Source organism: Chelonia mydas, chromosome 13 (assembly GCF_015237465.2).
Source record: "Chelonia mydas isolate rCheMyd1 chromosome 13, rCheMyd1.pri.v2, whole genome shotgun sequence".
NCBI classification, from domain to species: Eukaryota; Metazoa; Chordata; order Testudines; family Cheloniidae; genus Chelonia; species Chelonia mydas.
In genome coordinates, this window is record NC_051253.2 from 26,121,948 (window position 1) to 26,140,872 (window position 18,925).

The following is an 18,925-nucleotide window of genomic DNA, read 5'->3' on the forward strand; positions in this document are numbered from 1 at the left end:
GCACCCCAAAAAGACAAGATTATCTTTACTGGCAATAGAAGAATAAAGAAGTCTGCCTTCAATCACTCATCTCCAGCCAGATCAAACCATTTACATGGTGAAGTGCACAAACTTAAAGAAATGGTTTTGAAGGAAGTCTGGGAGCACTCGAGATCAGTGTATGTTTTTCTCCACCCTGCCATGGTTGAAATATAATGGGGAATTATGAGAATAGCTAGTGAAATGTATTTGATTTGATTCATTACAAAAAAGCTGTTCATAAACAATCACAAAATACAATTTGTCCTTTTAAAAAATGAGCTAATACATTAGAAGGATTATTCTACATACCCATGAGGTCAGCAAATCCTCCAACTGGTAATCTGCATGTTCCTGTAACAAACTGCAATAGTCGCATTCTCTTCTCATTGTCTATTTCTTTCACAAACTGAAAGGGAACGAATATAAAACAGATACGTAGGTGCGCCTTCTACATACAATTATTTTCACAAAGAACATCTATGACCATAAATTAACCAATTAGTTATATTACTGTGAAAATCCTCTGGAGCAGTAATAGTACGCATTAATAAAGTCTCTCTCAGCACCTTACAAAGTTAGGGAAGCATTATGATCCCCATTTCACAAATAAGGCACTGAATAGAGAGGTTAAATTACTTGCTCAAAAGAACATGAGTTAGGTGAAGAGGAACATAAAAAGTTACATGTTAGGTTACATTTAAGTTACTTGGTTTCTTTATTCAGAATTAAGAACATGTTGGGTTTCTGTCTGCATAAGTGACTACCAGAATTTTCTTTGGAGTGCATCAAGATAGCTCCTAAATATTTTTATTTTAGGAAAGACAGAAAATAGTATTTTAGAATATTTTTCAGAAACCTAACTGTCCAAGAGGTGATCATCATTTAATACTACACCGTTCTAATCTTCATTTTGAACATCAGACACTCAGTATCCAACATTTGACATGCTAACGTCTGGCTGAAAGATTGGCTTTCTACTGGTGTAACAGGAAACATACCCTTCCTGGGACTATATTCCCATGTTGGTGGCAGTATTAATATATTGGGGGAGGAGGGAAGAGAGCAGAATGTAATTTTGATAACAGAAAAATTATACTCCGGTTGAATAACTAAGCTGTAGTGCCTATTGCCAACAGCCAAACATCTAGTTCTCCAAGGGTCATGGCAGTCATAAGGGAATTAATGTCTCCAGCACCTGCAGGAAAATACGTATTTCCAGGCTTGCTGTATGCAGGGACTGACAGTAGCATCACTAATGCTCTGTCTCCATTTCAGATTCACACTTTGTAATAAAGCCCCGGGGACGCAGAGTACCTTTAGTGCTTTGGGGTTCAGAATGGTCAGTAGCGCCAGTCACTAGCTGCCCCTACAAGGCAGGTTTTTACTCCTAAATTGAGGAAACCTGTTAACAAGTCTCTCTGATCTTAGGTCCATCCCAGCAGAAGTTGTGAAATACTTTATCATAAAGCTGAAAACCATCAGCACTGCTAGGGCAACTACTTCTTCACACCTTATGGCCATTTCTTTCTTTTAGCAGGTAGCATGTTTTCCTGATCTGTGTTGGGCTTTATTAATAAGATGCATGATAGAAGGGTGGGCTTTGCTGCAAATTCTTAGATAGAAAGAAAGGCTACTTACTTTCTCCTAACTGTTGTTCTGAGTTGTGTTGCATATGTCCATTACACTATAGGCATCTGCACTGGTGCTGGAGAATTTTCCCCAGCAGTACCCATTGGGCAGCCCTGCTCACCTCCTCAGAGGGCAGAGAAGCCTCACCCCTCCTCCTGTTCCTTTGCTCTAGAGTCCAGTGGCAGACTCTGATGCACTGGGGTAGAAGGGTGGGTCATGTAACAGACACACACAACACATTTAGAAAAACAGCAGTTACAAGAAGGTCAGTAACTGTTTTTTCTTCTTTGAGTGCTTACATGTGTCCATTACATTGTAGGTGACTCCCAAGCTGTTACCTCAGGAGGTGGGGCTCCGAGTCTCATCAGAAGAGGGACTGTAGGACTGCCTTGCCTACGTCTGGATCTTTCCTTGAAGCAACAGTCTGGAATGTCTGGTAAAAGTACAGACCGAGGACCATGCTGTTGCTCTACAAACGTCTGCAGGAAATGGGGTAACCTGTTCCAGAAAGGCAGGAAAGGGCCAGATGGATCCAGGTCCACTGGCATGCTGTCCTCAAATGAGTCAAATCTGCTATTTTGAGGCCTGGGGATGCCTTTACCTGAGGAAAAGGCAGGCATCTGCTGCCTCCTCTGTGATCTTTTCCTCTTCTTAGGTTGGTCTGCCTGATGGTAATATTGCTGTCTAGGCTGGTATAGAGGATGATATAGTGTCCTTTTCATTGTGGGGGTGTAAAGTCCCAAGCACTTCAGAACTATTCTTATCAGAGAATCAAGGAAATGCAGGCCTGGAAGGGACCTCAAGAGGTCATCTAGTCCAGTCCCCTGCACTGAGGCAGGACCAACTATTATCTAGCCCATCCCCTGACAGGGGTTTGTCTAACCTGATCTTAAAAACATCCAATGACAGAGATTCAACAACCTTCCTAGGTAATCCATTCCAGTGCTTAACTGCCCTGACAGTTTCCTAACGTTTAATTTAAATCTCCCATGCTGCAATTAAAGGCAATTACTTCTTTTCCTGTTCTCGGTGGATAAGGAGAACAATTTATCACCCTCTTCTTTAGAGCAACGCTTTAGGTACTTCCCCCCTCAGTCTTCTCTTCTTCTGACTAAAGAAACCCAGTGTTTTCAATTTTTCCACATAGGTCATGTTTTCTAGACCTTTAATCACTTTTATTGTTCTTCTCTGGACTTTCTTCAATTTGTCCACATCTTTTCTGAAGTGTGGTGCCCAGAACTGGACACAATACTCCAGTTGAGATCTTAACAGTGTTGAGTAGAGCGGAAGAATTACTTCTCATGTCTTGCTTCCAACACTCCCACAAATGCATCCCAGAATGATGTTTGCTTTTTTTGCAAGTGTTGATTCTCATTTTGTTTACGATCCACTATAACCCCAGATCCTTCTCTGCAGTACTCCTTCCTAGGCAGTCATTTTCCATTTTGTATTTGTGCAATCAATTCTTCCTTCCTAAGTGTACTACTTTGCATTTGTCACAACTGAATTTTAGCCTATTTATTTCAGACTATTTCTCCACTTTGTCATCATATAGAATTCCAATCCTGTTCTCCAAAGTGCTTGTAACCCCTCCCAGAACCACAAACTTTATAAGTGCACTCTTTATGCCATTGTTCAAATCATTCATGAAGATACTGAATAGAACAAGACCCTAGGACAGATCCCTGTGGGACCCCACTTGATATGACCTTTCAACATGACAGTGAACTACTGAAAACAGTACAACTGTCCAACCAATCGTGCACCCACCATATAGTAGTTTCATCTAGGCAAATTTCCCTAGTTTGCTTATGAGAAGGTCAGTAGCAAAAACCTTACGAAAATTGAGATATATCACACCAACTGCTTCCCCCCCCATCTACAAGGTTTGTTACTCTGTCAAGGAAAGATATTAGTTTGGTTTGACATGATTTGTTCTTGACAAATTCATGTTGACTGTTATTTATCACCTTATTATCTTCTAGGTGCTTATAAATTAATTGTTTATTTGCTCCATAATCTCTCCAGGTACTGAAGTTAAGCTGCCAGGTCTATAATTCCCTGGGTTGTCCTTATTCCCACTTTATAGATAGGTACTATATTTGCCCTTTTCCAGTTGTCTGGGATCTCTGCAGTCCTCCATGAGTTCTCAACAATTGCTAATGGCTCAGAGATGTCTTCAGTCAGTTTCTTAAGTATTCCAGGATGTATTTTGTCTGGCACTGCCAACTTGAAGACATCTAACTTGTCTAAGTACAGTGTTTCTTAACTTGTTCTTTCCCAGTTTTAGCCTTAGAAACTATCCCATTTACACTGATGTTTACTATGTTATTCGTCTGATCACTGCTAATCTTTTTGCTGAAAACAAACAAAAAAGGCATTTAACACTTCAGCCATTGCTGTGTTTTCTTTCTGTGGAGTGCTTTAGAGTGTGCAAAGTCTCATCTGTTCTGGAAAAGAACAAGGCACACTTTTCTAAGGGGAAGCCCCTTAATCGTTTGTTGCACCTCTACTGGGGTTCCCAAGAATTGCATCAGTACATCCGTTGCCACAGACTGAGAAGTGTGTAGCACTGAATAAGCTATGAGGCAATCCTCAGCCATGAGTGACTGAAACTGCTCCCTTGAATCTTCAGGTAGCTTGGTGACTAAACAGGATATGGCTTCCTACTTGGAGAAGTCACACTGCAACAATCAGGTGTGATGGTTGGCAATCTGAAGTTATAGATTTCCTTGGAATAAATTTTTCCACCAAAAACACCAAGCTTTTTAGTGTCTGTCTTGGGGTGACCTAGCACAGCTCTGACAAATTCTCTCATTCATTATGGATCCATCTAAAAAGTCAGGAGTGGATGTAGATAGAACAGCTCAAATCCTGGGATGGAACCTGGTATTTTCGTTCTGCTTTCTGACTACTGGAGAATGGAGAATGGTGTCAGCCAGATCATTTTGTCTGGCTGCATGATAGCCTAACATAAGAACGAACACACTGGATCAGGCTAATGAGCCATCTAGCCCAGTCTCCTGTCTTCTGTCCGTGGCCAATGCCAGGTGCTTCAGAGGGAATGAACAGAACAGCCAATTGAGTGATCCACCCTGTCGTCCACTCCCAGCTTCTCCCAGGAGTTGCATCCCTGACCGTCTTGACAAATACCCATTGATGGAACTATTCACCATGAACTTGTCTAATTTGTTTTTTGAACGCCATTATAGTTTTGGCTTTCGCAATATCCCCTGACAATGAGTTCCACAGGTTGACTGTGTTGTGTGAAGAACTTCCTTTTGTTAATTTTAAACCTGCTGCTTAATAATTTCATTGGATGACCCCTAGTATTTGTGTTATATGATGGGGTAAGCAACACTTCCTTATTCACTTTCCCCACAGCAGTCATGATTTCATAGACCTCTGTCATATTCCCCCTTAGTCGTCTCTTTTCTAAGCTGAACAGCCAGTCTTTTTACTCTCTCTTCATATGGAAGCTGTTCCATCCCCGTAACCAAATTTGTTGCCCTTCTTTATACCTTTTCAATTCTAATATATCTTTTTTTTTTGATGAGGTGACCAGAACTGCATGCAGTACTTAAGGTGTGGGTGTACCATGGATTTATATGGTGGCATTAGGATAATTACTGTCCTATCCATTCCTTTCCCAATGGTTCCTAACATTCTGTTAGTTTATTTGACTGCCACCGCACATTGAGCGGACGTTTTCAGAGAGCCAGCCATGACTCCAAGATCTCTTTCTTGAGTGGTGATAACTAATTTAGACTCCACCATTTTGTATGTATAGTTGGGATTGTGTTTTCCAATGTGCATTACTTTGCACAAATAAAGTGGAACTGGACCTATTATGGTAGCACAGACTTGCTTTGTGATTTTGGTTTTTACTCATCGTGCTGTAGCATCATCCCACCCCTTCTGTAATTCTTACTTTTAAAGATAAAGGAAAAATCAACCACAAACCTGCCAAAACCACATAATGTGTTTGCTGGTCCTGGTGTAGTGCCGATAGATGGTGTGTCTCTGCCAGTCATTCAAGTCAATCTCTTGCATTCCGCATAAAAGCACCTTTTTCAGGGGGAGAATACAGACGTATAAGCTAATATTTTGTTTCAATGGCTTCTATATGGTGGCAGCAAAGGACATCTGTGCTTGCACTTGGAAACACCTACTATGACTGTATATTCACTTTTTATTTTATTTTAAAGTAGCTGCTTGCTTCCACCTATCAATAAGCAGTAATGCTGGTGACCTCACAGACACAGAGCTTTATTCAGACCTACTATAGGAAAGGGTAATCTCTGATTATAAAGAAACCAGACAGAATGGGATAATCTTCCCTAATGAAAAGATGAACAACTGCCTGTTTTTGGACCTCAAATATAGAGCTCGGTTAAAAGAAATATTAAATATGACTACCCAGTGTGAACAGTAACACTGCTCTCTTCTGTGTATATAACTTTTCCATATTTTTGTTTTTAAATAAAAAATGCTTCCTGGGGGAAATGTGTTAACCAAAGAAACTGTTTAGGAAAAATTTTCACCACTAACCAACAGTTTCTTCAACAATCACACAGCTCTGTTTTGCAAATTGAGGGCTGGACTCCCACTGAGTCTTGTTCACTTTAATTGCAACTGTACCTACCCATACCCAAATAAGTCCCTCACCTCTAGTTCCTTGGCATCAAAGTACTGCAAGTACTGCTGTGGAAGAATTTCATTGAAGCCTTCAAAGAAAGCTTGTGTCTGTTCTTCAACACCTCGGGAAAGTCTCCACTCTGCTACCAACCTGGAAAAGGAAAAAGATAAGGTAATCTGTCATTTAAACTGTCCCAAGCTGCCCAGATCCACATTTCTTTTGTTAGCCCACTTTGTGATGAACTGTGAACTATGTTAAAGAGTATTATGGAAAGTTCTGAGGACAAAACACCACATAATTTGTAACCTTATCTCAATACAGTGCAAACCAGCATTGAAGTGAAAGTTAAAACCTTCCATTTCTGACCATTCGGCTAAGAAAAAGCTTACACGATCAAAGAGAAGGCGGTATCTATCCAGCGATTATACTAATGAGTGCACAGCAGTCCCTAGGTATTCGAGAAAAAAGCAAAAAGCTGTATTTTTGTCCAATATTCTCCCCAGAAATCTCAGTCATTAACCATGAAAAGGGAAAAACTAGGTCAAGTTGTACTGGTGAAGATAATGAGGACTGCTGGCTTACCAAGAAACGACTATGTCCATTTGGAAAGTTCCATATTTGTGTCTGTTAATCATGAAACTTTGCTCTGTGTCAGAAATTCCACTCTCCATAAATAAAAGGGTGAAAAGCAGGCAGGAGACCCGGAGAACCTGAACCCAGGGAGAAGCAGATATTATGCTGAATTCAAGCCTAACCTGGAGAATTGGAGTCTAGAGGAGAGAAGGCTAATTTCGGATATCAATCCTAGCAACTCAGGAGACAAAGCAGGGTACAGAGGAAGAGACAGAGAAGTGGGAGTGCAATAGGAATCCAAGCTTTACCTGGGCTGCTGGAAGCTAGAAGAGAAGGGTTTTTTTTTGCAGATTCTGTTCAGGGGTTTTTCTATTAATATCTTCCAAAATATAAAAGTGTTCCCTGTCTAATGTGTTACCCTTTGTGTGACTTAGTGTTATTTATTTAGAAATGTTCAATACAGTTTGACACTGTCACAGCTCAGTCATGTAATTATACCAAGACCTGCCAACCAACAGTAATCTTAATAGAATAAATCATTTAGAAATGAAAAAATGAGATTGAGTTTATTCTCTGCCTCCAATACACATCACTGGTGTAAGGTATTATTTCAGAAAGTCCATATCTATAAGGAGGGTTTTCGTACTACAGCAAATTTGGAGGAATTGACTTCAATATTAACAAGTTTACTTGGCCCATACACTCCTGCATTCCCTTTGCTAGTATTCAAGATAACAGTGTCTTTTTCAAATAAAGAATCCCTCCCACCCAACACAGCTTCAGAATGTTCCTGTGGTGAAGTCAATCTCATATTTACCCCCATGTTTTCCAGGCCTATGACTGTGACATCACAAAATAAGCATTTTGACTGCACTACAGGTGCAACTAACAGACAACCGGCTGAGAACAGAACTTTAAACATATTTTTGATAAACAGACAATAAGAAAGAAACATTAAAAAACACATGACATGTAAACAAAGGTTTTAAATCTGACAGTATAAAAGTGGTAGGCTAGTATCTCAGTAGACTCTGAAATGGTTTATAATCTGACATTCAGATTTTTAACTATCAGAGCATATTGGACATTAAGCTTGAACATCTTCAATATAAAAGTGGCTCTTCAGCTTCTTTTAAAAGTCACTTTTCAGAAACAACATCCAAAACAGTCACTTGCTGCTAACATTATGAGTTGTTCATTTAAAGTATTTCTGTGGGCTTTAAATTATGTAGCTAGACAAATTCAACTCCTGCTTTAACTAGGGAAAGAAATAGATGGAGGTAAAGGAATAGATTAAAAAAAAACCCTCATTTGTTCTTACCTAATATATTCGTCTTTATTTTCTTCTGTGACCAGAATGTTGCTACCATTAGGTTTCAAATCATGGCTCTTTATTTCGCCTAGAATTTCTTTATCCACTGAGAAATACATTTCCAAGCCACATTCTTCAATATTGTTTTCTCTGCAAGAAGCAAACACCACGTATTGTAAAGAACTGCAAAGAAGTCCTGTGCCAATTAGATGAGGTTTTTATCAAGAGTCTTATTAAATAAACTTTTTCGGAGTTCATGCCTCAAATTAAGAATCACTTTTGAGTACTTTCCAAAAAAAGCTATGTCTCTGATGCTACATGTACACTTTTTTACTTGTACAATGTGTGCAGGCTGAGCAGTAATTTAGTTGGATGACTTTGCATCAGCAACACATGCCCTCTCATGATTACAAGGATCGTTTATTGTTATTTCCCTCTTGTAGGTCTTTCAGCAGGGCTTTTCTGCCATTTTCAGCTTATGCAGAATGAAGTACTTGATGTCTGGAGTTAATGTGATCGTACTGTATCAAAAAATGCATTCCTGCATTCCCCCCCTTTAGCTGATGATGATATACCAAGCTGATTTTATGATGGAACTTTTGACTTTAAAGCCGATAAATATGTAAACTCTAGTGATTATACTTTCTTTCTAAGCCTCAGTTTCCTGGATACCTTGCTCAAACCCCAGTTACTAGCTAAAGTTCCCTTCACTCAATCTTAAACTGCTAAGCCACTGGGCCTTTCTGTGGTGAGTCTCCAGGTGTGGGACTGATTTCTTTCTGAAACCTGTCTCAATCCATTTCTCACTAGTTTTAAATATATCTCAGTGTCACAGAATCATAGGAATGTAGGACTGGAAGGAACTTCAAGGGGTCTTCTAGTCCAGTCCCCTGCACTCAAGTAGAACTAAGTAAGTATTGTCTTTTTATTAAAATTTATTATTCCAAAAAGTGTTTTTAAGTTTGACCCTTAAAAGACTTGTAATTATTGTTTTCTACTCCCAGTTTCCATTTCCTTCATTTTAAAGAGACTCCTCCCTGTTTTTGTTAAGTTTATAAGGCATTTTAAAACTACATTCTTCATATTATTTTATTATAAAATAAATCATCTTGAGTGCTCCAGCAATGCAGGTGCTTTATAAATAATAACTACAATCCTATAGTTTTTGCTACTGATGACATCCGCAGGGCCCATTTTTCTCTTATATTTACATTATTATGGATCAGCTCCTTGTTAATCATCAGGGTTGAATCTAGCTTTCCATTTTTAGCGTTATTTTCAAATCTTCCTCCACTTTCCCCAGAAAGTAATTAATCTTACTGAAATTTTTAATATTACGCCTCAATCAAGAATAGAGTTTTTTCTGGAAGTTTGCTTAAAAAAAATCTTAAAGTTATGATGTTTTCAAAATACACCTGAAGTTTTATAACTTGTTTTTACTCAACTTTCCAAAATGACTTGGGCCAACAAACTCCAAATTTGTTTTGTCTCCCTTGCAGGGGAGAAGGGCCGTTCAAGGTAGGGGAAAGCTATGAGGTACGGGTGCATAGAGCATGGACAGGATATTGAGAGGGCATAGATGGGAGAGAAAAGAGGTGAAAGGTCATGGGGTCAAGGGAGGGGGTGCAAGGAAGCAGAGGAGTCAAGGCAGAGGGGTTTTAATCAAGTTAAACTTTGAAGTGCTTTAATTGCTTTAGAAATTTTTTTTTTTTTTTTTTTTTTTTTACACACTATGGAGTATATTTTTTTGAAAATTTTATGAGACAAGTAGAATTTGGATGGGGTGACTGATGAAGGATTAGATGGAAGTGAGGATAAGTTGAGATCCACTAACTGTTCATTTCAGACATCCTAATACTTGGCCTATTTTTGGTTTTGTTTTTTCATAAAAAGGAACATTTTTTGAAAAGAAAGTAATACTGGGTTTGGGTATTAGCTGATTCCACTGAAACACCTTTTACATTAACTTACACTAAAGATGTTTTTTTTTAAATATTGAATCTACTGTTAGGGAAACAATGTTTGATTATCTATTCAGACATTTCTATTTCCAACAATGTGTAAGACTGCTTATGCTCAGATTAATTCAACGGGAAAACAAGCAGCAACAGAATGCTAGTTTGTGCAATATTTAGTGAATTATGGAGGACAGTTAACCTTAGCATTACCGAACTACTGAACATGTAGGTTGGAATTATAGTAAAATGCAAGAAGTTCATGCTGGTCTGCAATTTATACAGTTCTGTTATTCAAAATCTGTCTGCAAAACATTTCAAATTTACATCTAAATTACACAAATAAAATGACACATCAAAAACATCTGGATTTTTATTTAAAGAACGAATGAAAAAGTTAGAAACTCACTTTACCCAGATGAGAGAGTTGTAAAACTCTGGATCAACAGATTCTAAATCCTTGAGTCCTGTTGGCTTGTTTAGGATACGCTTATAGAATGGCAGAGAGAAACCTGTATCTATGAATCTCACATGGAACAAAGCCTAAAAAACATGAAAACAGACCAGGAATGATCCAAAGGATGCTTGGTTACCTAATATTCCAGTATAGTGTATCAAATAAACCCTGGAGCCCAAAGGTGTTGTAAGATGTTCTGTAATACCATCACTACTAATGGCACACCTCAAAATGTGATCTGAATGTATTAGCTGTTACAGCCAGCCATCTGGCAACAAAGCACTAAATAGTTCATCTCTTGATTTGAAACAACTGCTGGGTTTTAAACTAACCATTTAAAAATAAACACACACTATGGTGGATGAGCACTGATTATCTGAACTTACCATGGCAATGAATCTGCCAATAAAACGGAAGTATTTCAGGTGGTCTGGATTAATGTAAGAAGCTGGGTTTATCTGTAAGCAGTAGTTATCCTTCCCTGCATATTCAAACAGGCAATACATTGGATTCAACACTTCATGTGACAACAGAAAGAACCATTCCCTGAAACCACACAAGAAACAAAAAAATCATGAAGACTTCAAAAGAAAATGGGATGACATTAGAAAGTATCCTTGCTACTACATATGCTAAAAATTATTTTAGGGATTGGCTGGTGCTCAACTGGTAAAACTGGCCTGTCCAGAAAATTATTAAGTTACCAATTGCTAACAGACAGTAGATGTCAGTACGCTACATGGTTAACTAATGCAGCTCAAAAAAGTAGAACGTCTAATGCCCAGAGCTGGCTAGTTCTCAAATGAGGTCATCACTGACTTAAGCTTTAGTTTATTGTATACATTAACATATGCCTGGGTGCTTAAGTTCAGTGAGCATTTCTCGTTTAGAAAGTTAATTTCTTTTTTCTGTGGCAGATATTTACAAGGGCTGCTTTTCTAAGAGAAGCAGAAAATCTGGTAGAGATCAATTCTGACAGGTTCATATTTTAAAAAAATTATCACTACCACCTTTTGCGGAAGAGGTATCCATATTATACTACAACTTGGTTCCAATTCTGTGCTGGGAGCATAAGTTCAAGAATTCACTTTTTAACCTTAAGACTAAATACAAATTAGAATTTCCTGGTAGCAAGCATGTGTGTTTGATATTTATTTTCAAATTAAAATTCAAGTATAATCCCAAGGTTAAAAAGTGAACTGCATGAAATATACTACTGTCTCTCCCGTCACAATATTGTCATCTTGCATTTTACATCACATTGACAATACTAAATAAGGTTAAATTTGTAATGCTGCATATAAAAGAAACAAAGTAGCAAAAACAGATCTGCAAGTAGTCTGTGCATATTCATTTTAAGTACTATAAAAAGACTTGCACATGGAGCAAATTTTGAGAATAATGTATAAGAAAGCATTTAGTAGGTATTTCAATAAATCTCTAATCTGCAGTTCATGGTTTTGTCTTATGAGTTGTACAGAGTTGCATAAATGCTTGCTCTAAACTTTATTGAGGCACTTTAAACTTTATATATGTTCACACAGGAAGACGCATCCTCCTACAATAGTTTTGACAATGCATTTTAGAATTGGAGAGGTGATATTATGGGGGGGCGGAACTCTCATTGGCATATTAAAAAGACAGCAAACAAAACATCTCCTTGTGGGAATCTCTCACATCAAATATTCATAGAATGAGGTGTTCAGATTGATTTGTTATGTGAAACACACATTTCTTTAGTTTACCTTGCAACACCTCCATAATCTAAACCTTCTTCTCCAGGAAAAATGACCCACAGGCGTCTTCGCAGATCCTGAGGGCTGAAGCTCATTATCTTAGTGAAAGAAAAAACATGGTTATAAAGAATAAAAGCAGCTGGTCTTGGAATATTACTATTTGCTATCCAGTAGTGTGTAAATCACATTTTCATTGACCATGAAGTGAACTAGGTGCAGTGCATAAAGCAATATTTAAGGAAATGTTTGAGGGCTTGGCAGAAACATTTCTATCCAGCGGATCAGAAGATGAAAGGTGTAAAAGTAAGTGAGACAGAAAGGAAGAATTGTTAAATGGAATGTATTAGTCTAACAAGTATAGTCTTTCAACTATAAAAAGGATGAAAATCTGGACCCCAAATCAGTGGCTAATCCAAAAAGAAAACGGGGCTATTGAGGACCACCAAGATGTCACACTAAATAGTAAGCTAGCCAGGAAGAATACGAGAGAAGTCTCTAACAGACATGCTAAACAATTAAAAAAGCCACAATATAAATTCTTTAAAATGTGTTTACAAATTCACATTTTCCATTCCACAGTTTCTGCCCACAAGTAGATGCAATATAATTTTCAAGATAAAACTCATCTTTGCAGACAGGCCATATTTATTTCTGGTACCAAAAATAAACTTGGATTCTACAAAGCAATTTCCTTAGTGCTATTTTTGGCATAATACCAAATTTGTGACTGTGCTGATTTGGTCAGACAGCAGACATTCACAACAATCCAGTCGATGTGGTGATTTCATATAAATCTTTGTCCAAGGACAGTTTGTGCTCTCCCATGAGATCTTGAATTTGGAATGAAAGCCATATTTTAAGAGCTTTCCTAGCTATACGCAGTTGCAATGCTTAATTCTATACTTCCACGAAATTCAACCGCTATTAATGAAAATTCTTGGTGCTGCTGAAAGACGACAGGACAGGACTCTGTACTGGTAGTGAGAGGCTCCTATTTGGAATCTGGGTTATTTTCTATGTGCCAGGTGAGTCAAAATGTGAAAGTAGGCATCTTGCAGGCCAAGAGCCACAAGCCAGCCTTGGAGATCTAAGGAGGGAATTAGGGTTGCCAGAGTTACCATCCTGAATTTGAAGTGATGGTTGAACTTGTTGCGATCTCTCAAATCTAGAAGCATGTACCAGTCTCCCTTGTTCTTCGGCGTTAAAGAAATAATGGAAGTAAAACCTCTTCCCTCTGAATTCCAGAAGCACCTCTTCCACTGTTCTGAAATTTAGACGGGAGTCCACTTCTTGTTTTAATAATGTCTTGTGAGAGGGGTCCTTGAAGATGGATGGGGAAAGAGGGTAGGGATAGTAAATGACTGAAATTGGATAGAATACCCCTTTGCTTATAAATTTCTAGACCTACTGGTCTAAGGTAATCAGAGTCCAGGCTTCCCAAAATAAAATGGCAGTTGCCAAATGGGGGGAAAAGAGAGATCCTGGATGGTTCGGACTAGTTCTCAACAATGGTGTCAAACTTACTGCTGTCAAGTACACATGGGACATACAGTAGAGAAGGAAAAGACAGAAGGTCTCCTGCATTGGAATGTCTGCTCCCTATTTAGTGGCTTCAGTGTCCTCTCTGGATTGTAGTAATAAGCAGAGGGCCTCTGTCTCATGAAGCTTTGGATCTGGCCTGTTTCCTACTAGACACTGGCATGTAGTCCCAAGGAGAAGAAAATGGCTCTTGAATCCTTCAAAGAATGCAAGGCTTCATCAGTACGGGCATTAAATAGGTCGCAAACCTTCAAATGGGAGGTCCTCAATCATTGTTTGGACCTCGTTTGGTATTCCAGAAGAATGGAGCCATGAAGCCTTGTGCATTGTGATGGAAGTAGCCATTGAACATGCTGCTGTATCATAAGCACGCAACAGCCTGAGGAATGTTTGGGCTGACCTTCAGACAAAATGGATTTCAAACCCTCTCTACATTCTTGTGAGAGCTGTCCTATAAAATTGTGATACCTTGTCCCAACTGATGTAGTCATGTATTGACAAAAGTGCCTGATAGTTTGAAATACACATCTGCAGACTTGCAGAGGAATAGGTCTTCCTTCCAAAAAATGCAAGTTTCTTTGTGTTGTTATTGGACCCCCTGTGCACCACCATTAATACCAGGGATCCTGGAACTGGGTGGGTGTAGAAATATTCTACCACTTGGGAAAGGATCTGACAATATCTATCTGCTCTTTAAGCCATGGATACCACTGATTCTGTGGTCTGCCACAGTTTTTTTCTTTTGCCAGTTCCAAAAGCCCTTCATTAATAGGCATAGCAAGTCTACCAGGTATGGAGGAGTGCAGAATATCCAATAATTTTTGGAATTTGCTTGAACTACCTCCACAGGAATCTCCAAGATCTCTGCCATATCACATAAAAGTCCTGGAAAAATCTTAAAATCATCAGGCTTGCTAGGAATAGAAGAGACTACTGCCTTGTCTGGTAAGGAAGAGGATACTGCTACTGGAATCAATTGCCCTTCTGTATCCTGCAGGTGTTCTTTCTTGCTATTATGATCTTGCCAGTACAGAGAATGGGACTGTACAACTGGTCCTCTTGAGCACACCTACAACATCCCGTAGGGGAAGGAAATTGAATACCCCTAGGAGCCCAATAAGGGAAAGACTGCACATTGCAGAGGTAAGGGGCTGGGGCGATAGGGTTGGATAACTTGGTCAATATTCCCCAGGAGACCCCTGGGTCTATGTTTGTAATGGAGAGTCCTGGAGTCCCTCTCAGACCAGTATGGCCCATAAGAGTGACTGTGAGGTGAATGGATGGGGAATAACTCCTTGCTACGTTCAGAAGGACAGGAAGTTTTTCCTCCAAAAGAGGAGATACTTATTCTGGGACTCCAGACAGGGTAATAGTTTCAAGTAGTACCGTAGATACCTGGTGACTGGTCTTGCGGAGACATCAGAGAGACTCAATTTGGACCATGAATTGCAGCATGAGGTTAAACAGTGGCTTGGTGAAGTTTTTTGCCTCCTTTTAGTAGGCACCAGAGATGGTGACCTAGGTCTGCACTCACTGCACTCCTACCCCTTTCTGATGACTGGATGGAAGAGGTCTTAGCAGCTAAAGGGTTTGATCTCTTCAATGAAGAGTGAGCCAGGGAGCTTGAAGCTGAGCTACAGCTCACAGGAGCACTAAATGAAGACGACTCTTAAAAGCTGAGAAGAAAGGGCCCACCAAGTCTTGAGAAGGCACTCCACTGAGCACTCTAGAAAAAAAAGTTTGAGATGGACCTCCTGCTTTCTGTGGTCTCTTGGAGGAGTGACAGATGGAGCATTTATTGGGGATGTACCCCTCTCCAAGGCAAAAAAGGCACCGGCAGTGCTCACCATTAAAGCAGAATAGCTGTGTCACAAGAACAGCAGATTTTGAATGCTGAAGACTTTGTTTCATTCATAGCAGCTAGACCCTGGTACCAGGTGTTGTCCCTCAACCTAACAGAAAAAAAGTTTGCTTTTTTGTTTTTGTTTTTTTTTTAAATGGCAGTGGACATTATAACAAGGAAAACTGTACGAACTGATGAACTAGCCAAGAAAAAAATTAAATACAGTGCATCAAGCAGGAGATATTGCAGTAGTTCTGTCTCATTGCTACAGGCAGAAAGAAGGAACGGAGGGATGGTTGGGCCCTCTCCACTCTTTATGCCCTCTAGTGTTTTTTTTCTGGGGAGGACGGAGGAAAGGAAGGATGTCTAAGGTGCAGGTGTGGCCCCCACAGACACTGCTGGCCAAAAGAATGTGCATGCACACCGGAAGTCGAATACATGTGGACTATCATTTGAAGGAAGATTTATTTTTCTTAAAAACCTTTTAAATATTCTTTAAAAGGATTTATTTCCAGCTAAAGACTGTGGTTTTCTGTATAGCAAACCTGAATAATTAAAACACCAGTTAATGATACATGTATTCTTGTCAGAGCAGTAGAAGAGAGGCAAAACAATTATGATGTAATCTTTTTGATACACACAAGCACCAAACAGAGATATCAGCTGTATGCTAAGTTTTTAACATTGCCTTGTGTATCCAATTATGCATCTACTCCAGGAATAGCATGAGTGCTTTTTAAAAAAATCATCACTTTAACCATCATTAATGAGGGCTTGTCTACACTACTGCACGGGGTCGATCCAAGATACACAACTTCAGCTATGTGAATAGCGAAGTTGAAGTTGACGTACTTAGATCTACTGACCGCGGTGTCTTCACTGAAGTAAGTCGACAGCTGACGCTCTCCCATCGACTCCGTTTGCGCTTCTCGTTCTGGTGGAGTACCGGAGTCAATAGGAGAGCGCTCGATTTATCGCGTGATAAATCGACCCCTGCTCGATTGATTGCTGCCCACCAATCCGGCGGGTAGTGTAGACAAGTCCTAAGATATCAAAAGATTAAGGGTGATGTTCTCTTTCAGCTCAAAGTTCAAAAAATTTGCCCTGTACAGCTTTGTACACAAAGTAAGCAAGCATGTGTTAACAATACAATACCTGCTGAAATGAGTCCTCAAACAATGTCTTTCTGGACACTGTAATCTTTATGTGTTGTGGCAAAGCCAGTTGCTGAAATGCAAAATGTTTCAAAAGTGAAATATATATATACAGCTTTTAAATAAGTGTTTTGAATAAGCATTCAGACAAAATTAACAGAAATTAGAAAAGGGACTGGTGAATCTGTCTGGCCTATGTGAAACAGAAAAACAAAATCAAAACTGGGGGCGGTAGGACTGTCCTTTTGTTCATTGTACAACACCTAGCACAATGGGGCCTAAGGCACTGTGGTAATATAAATATTTGCTTTTGATATCACTATGACACATATGATCCCATGATATAGTTTTAAACAGGTTCTAATATAGTAACCTAGCACAATGTGATAATTTGCCTAGATCTGTAGTCCCTTCTCAACAAGACAAACTGCTCACCCAAATTTAACTGAAAGCTGTTCAGTTTTAAACTGATTTATATTTAAATTTATTTTCCTCACAAAAAATACAAACTGCAAAATTATCGATGCCAGTGTCTCTGTTAATTTTCAAAGTAGATCCTGAGTGACTTATGAGCTTAAGACATTGGTGCCCAAACTTTTCCTCTTGTGCCCCCCTCCTCCCCAGGAATGGAATGTGTCCATACACCCCTGGGTCAGGAGTGGAGTCATGGCCAGGCTAGGGGCTGTGGCCAGGAGCTAGCAGCTGAGAACGGGGAGCCTAGCCACAGCTGGGAGCAGAGCTTGGGCCAGGAGTGGAGCTGGTACTGTGTGCAGGGGCCGGAGCAGAGCTGGGTGGTGCTCCCTCTCTGCCCCCCATGGAGGCTGGCCTGGGCCCCCCCCCCCCCGAAGATGTTCCCCTCGCAGGGGGCACATCCCACAGTTTGGGGACCACTGGCGTAAGGGCTTGTCTTCACTAAAGCGCTACAGTGGTGCAGCTGCGCCACTGTAGCGCTTTAGTGAAGATGTTACTATGCCTATGGGAAACCTTCTCCCATCAGTGTAGTTAATCCACCTTCCTGAGAGGCAGTAGGTACATCAATGGGAGAAGCTCTCCTGTCAACATAGGTTCAATCTACAGGGGGGGGTTAGGTCGGTATAACTACATTGCTCAGGGTGCAAATTTTTCACACCCCTGAGCGACAGTTATACCAATATAGCTCTGTAGTGTAGACCTGGCCTAAGTCAATGAAGCTGAGGGCCTGCCTACATGAACAACTGGTTCCTGGCAAGTGGGGATGTGATCTACCCTGCACTAGCCCAGTGTGGATTAACCGTTCTTGCAGACCCTGCTGACGCACACTAACACCCTGTTAATGCGCTTTGATCTAGGTTCCTTTTCAAAGAGGACTAGATCAAAGTACATTAACTGTTAATGTACATCAGCAGGGTTCATACAGGCAGCTAGTCCTTGGCAGGTTAGTGCGGGGTAGACCACACTGCAGCTTGCTGCAAACTATCTGTTCCTGTAGACGGCTCCTCAGGCATTTAAGTCACTTCACACTTTTGAGAATGTTATCCTTTGAGCCTAAGGCCATGTCCACACTAGTACTTTTGTCCATACAACTTTTGTTGGTCAGGGGTGTTAGAAAAAACAAAACAAAAGAACAAACCCTGACCAACATAAGTTTCACCACCACCAGACGCACCAGTGTGTACAGTGCTATGTCAGTGGGCGACGCTCTCCCGCTGACATATTTATGGCCGCTCGTTGGGGTGGTTTAATTATGCCGACAAGAGAGCTCGCTCCCGTTGGCTCAGAGCAGCTACACGGGAGACCTTACAGTGGTGCAGCTGCAGTGGTACAGCTGTGCTGCTGTAAGGTATCTAATATAGACATAGCCTAAGACTTTTTTGGTCTTATGCTACAGACCAAGGGATTTATTCTCTTGATATGTGGGAAGTTTTGAGTATAAAGACCTGCATATCAATATGTATGTCTAATCACCAGAATGAGCTAATTTGCCACATAGTACATTTGTTTGACGCTTCAAGGATATATCAAAGTACAAAAATACTTAGGAAGACTTAGACTTCCTGCCTTATAAGTATGGAATTAAAGCAGAAACTA

General features: G+C 39.9%; 1 protein-coding gene across 5 annotated transcripts in view; it reads right to left on the bottom strand.

The window, feature by feature from the left end:
- Window positions 1-18,925, bottom strand: part of ITCH (itchy E3 ubiquitin protein ligase) — a 121,080-nt gene that overhangs the window by 7,660 nt on the left and 94,495 nt on the right. For all 5 annotated transcript variants that reach the window (XM_043526581.1, XM_027819545.3, XM_027819546.3 and 2 more), the window contains 8 exons: window positions 16,860-16,931; window positions 12,332-12,420; window positions 10,973-11,132; window positions 10,539-10,672; window positions 8,184-8,324; window positions 6,319-6,439; window positions 5,614-5,718; window positions 331-427 (listed from right to left, as the gene is read on the bottom strand). In XM_043526581.1, the coding sequence (XP_043382516.1) occupies window positions 331-427; window positions 5,614-5,718; window positions 6,319-6,439; window positions 8,184-8,324; window positions 10,539-10,672; window positions 10,973-11,132; window positions 12,332-12,420; window positions 16,860-16,931 (919 nt within the window). The remainder of the gene's footprint in view (window positions 1-330; window positions 428-5,613; window positions 5,719-6,318; window positions 6,440-8,183; window positions 8,325-10,538; window positions 10,673-10,972; window positions 11,133-12,331; window positions 12,421-16,859; window positions 16,932-18,925) is intronic.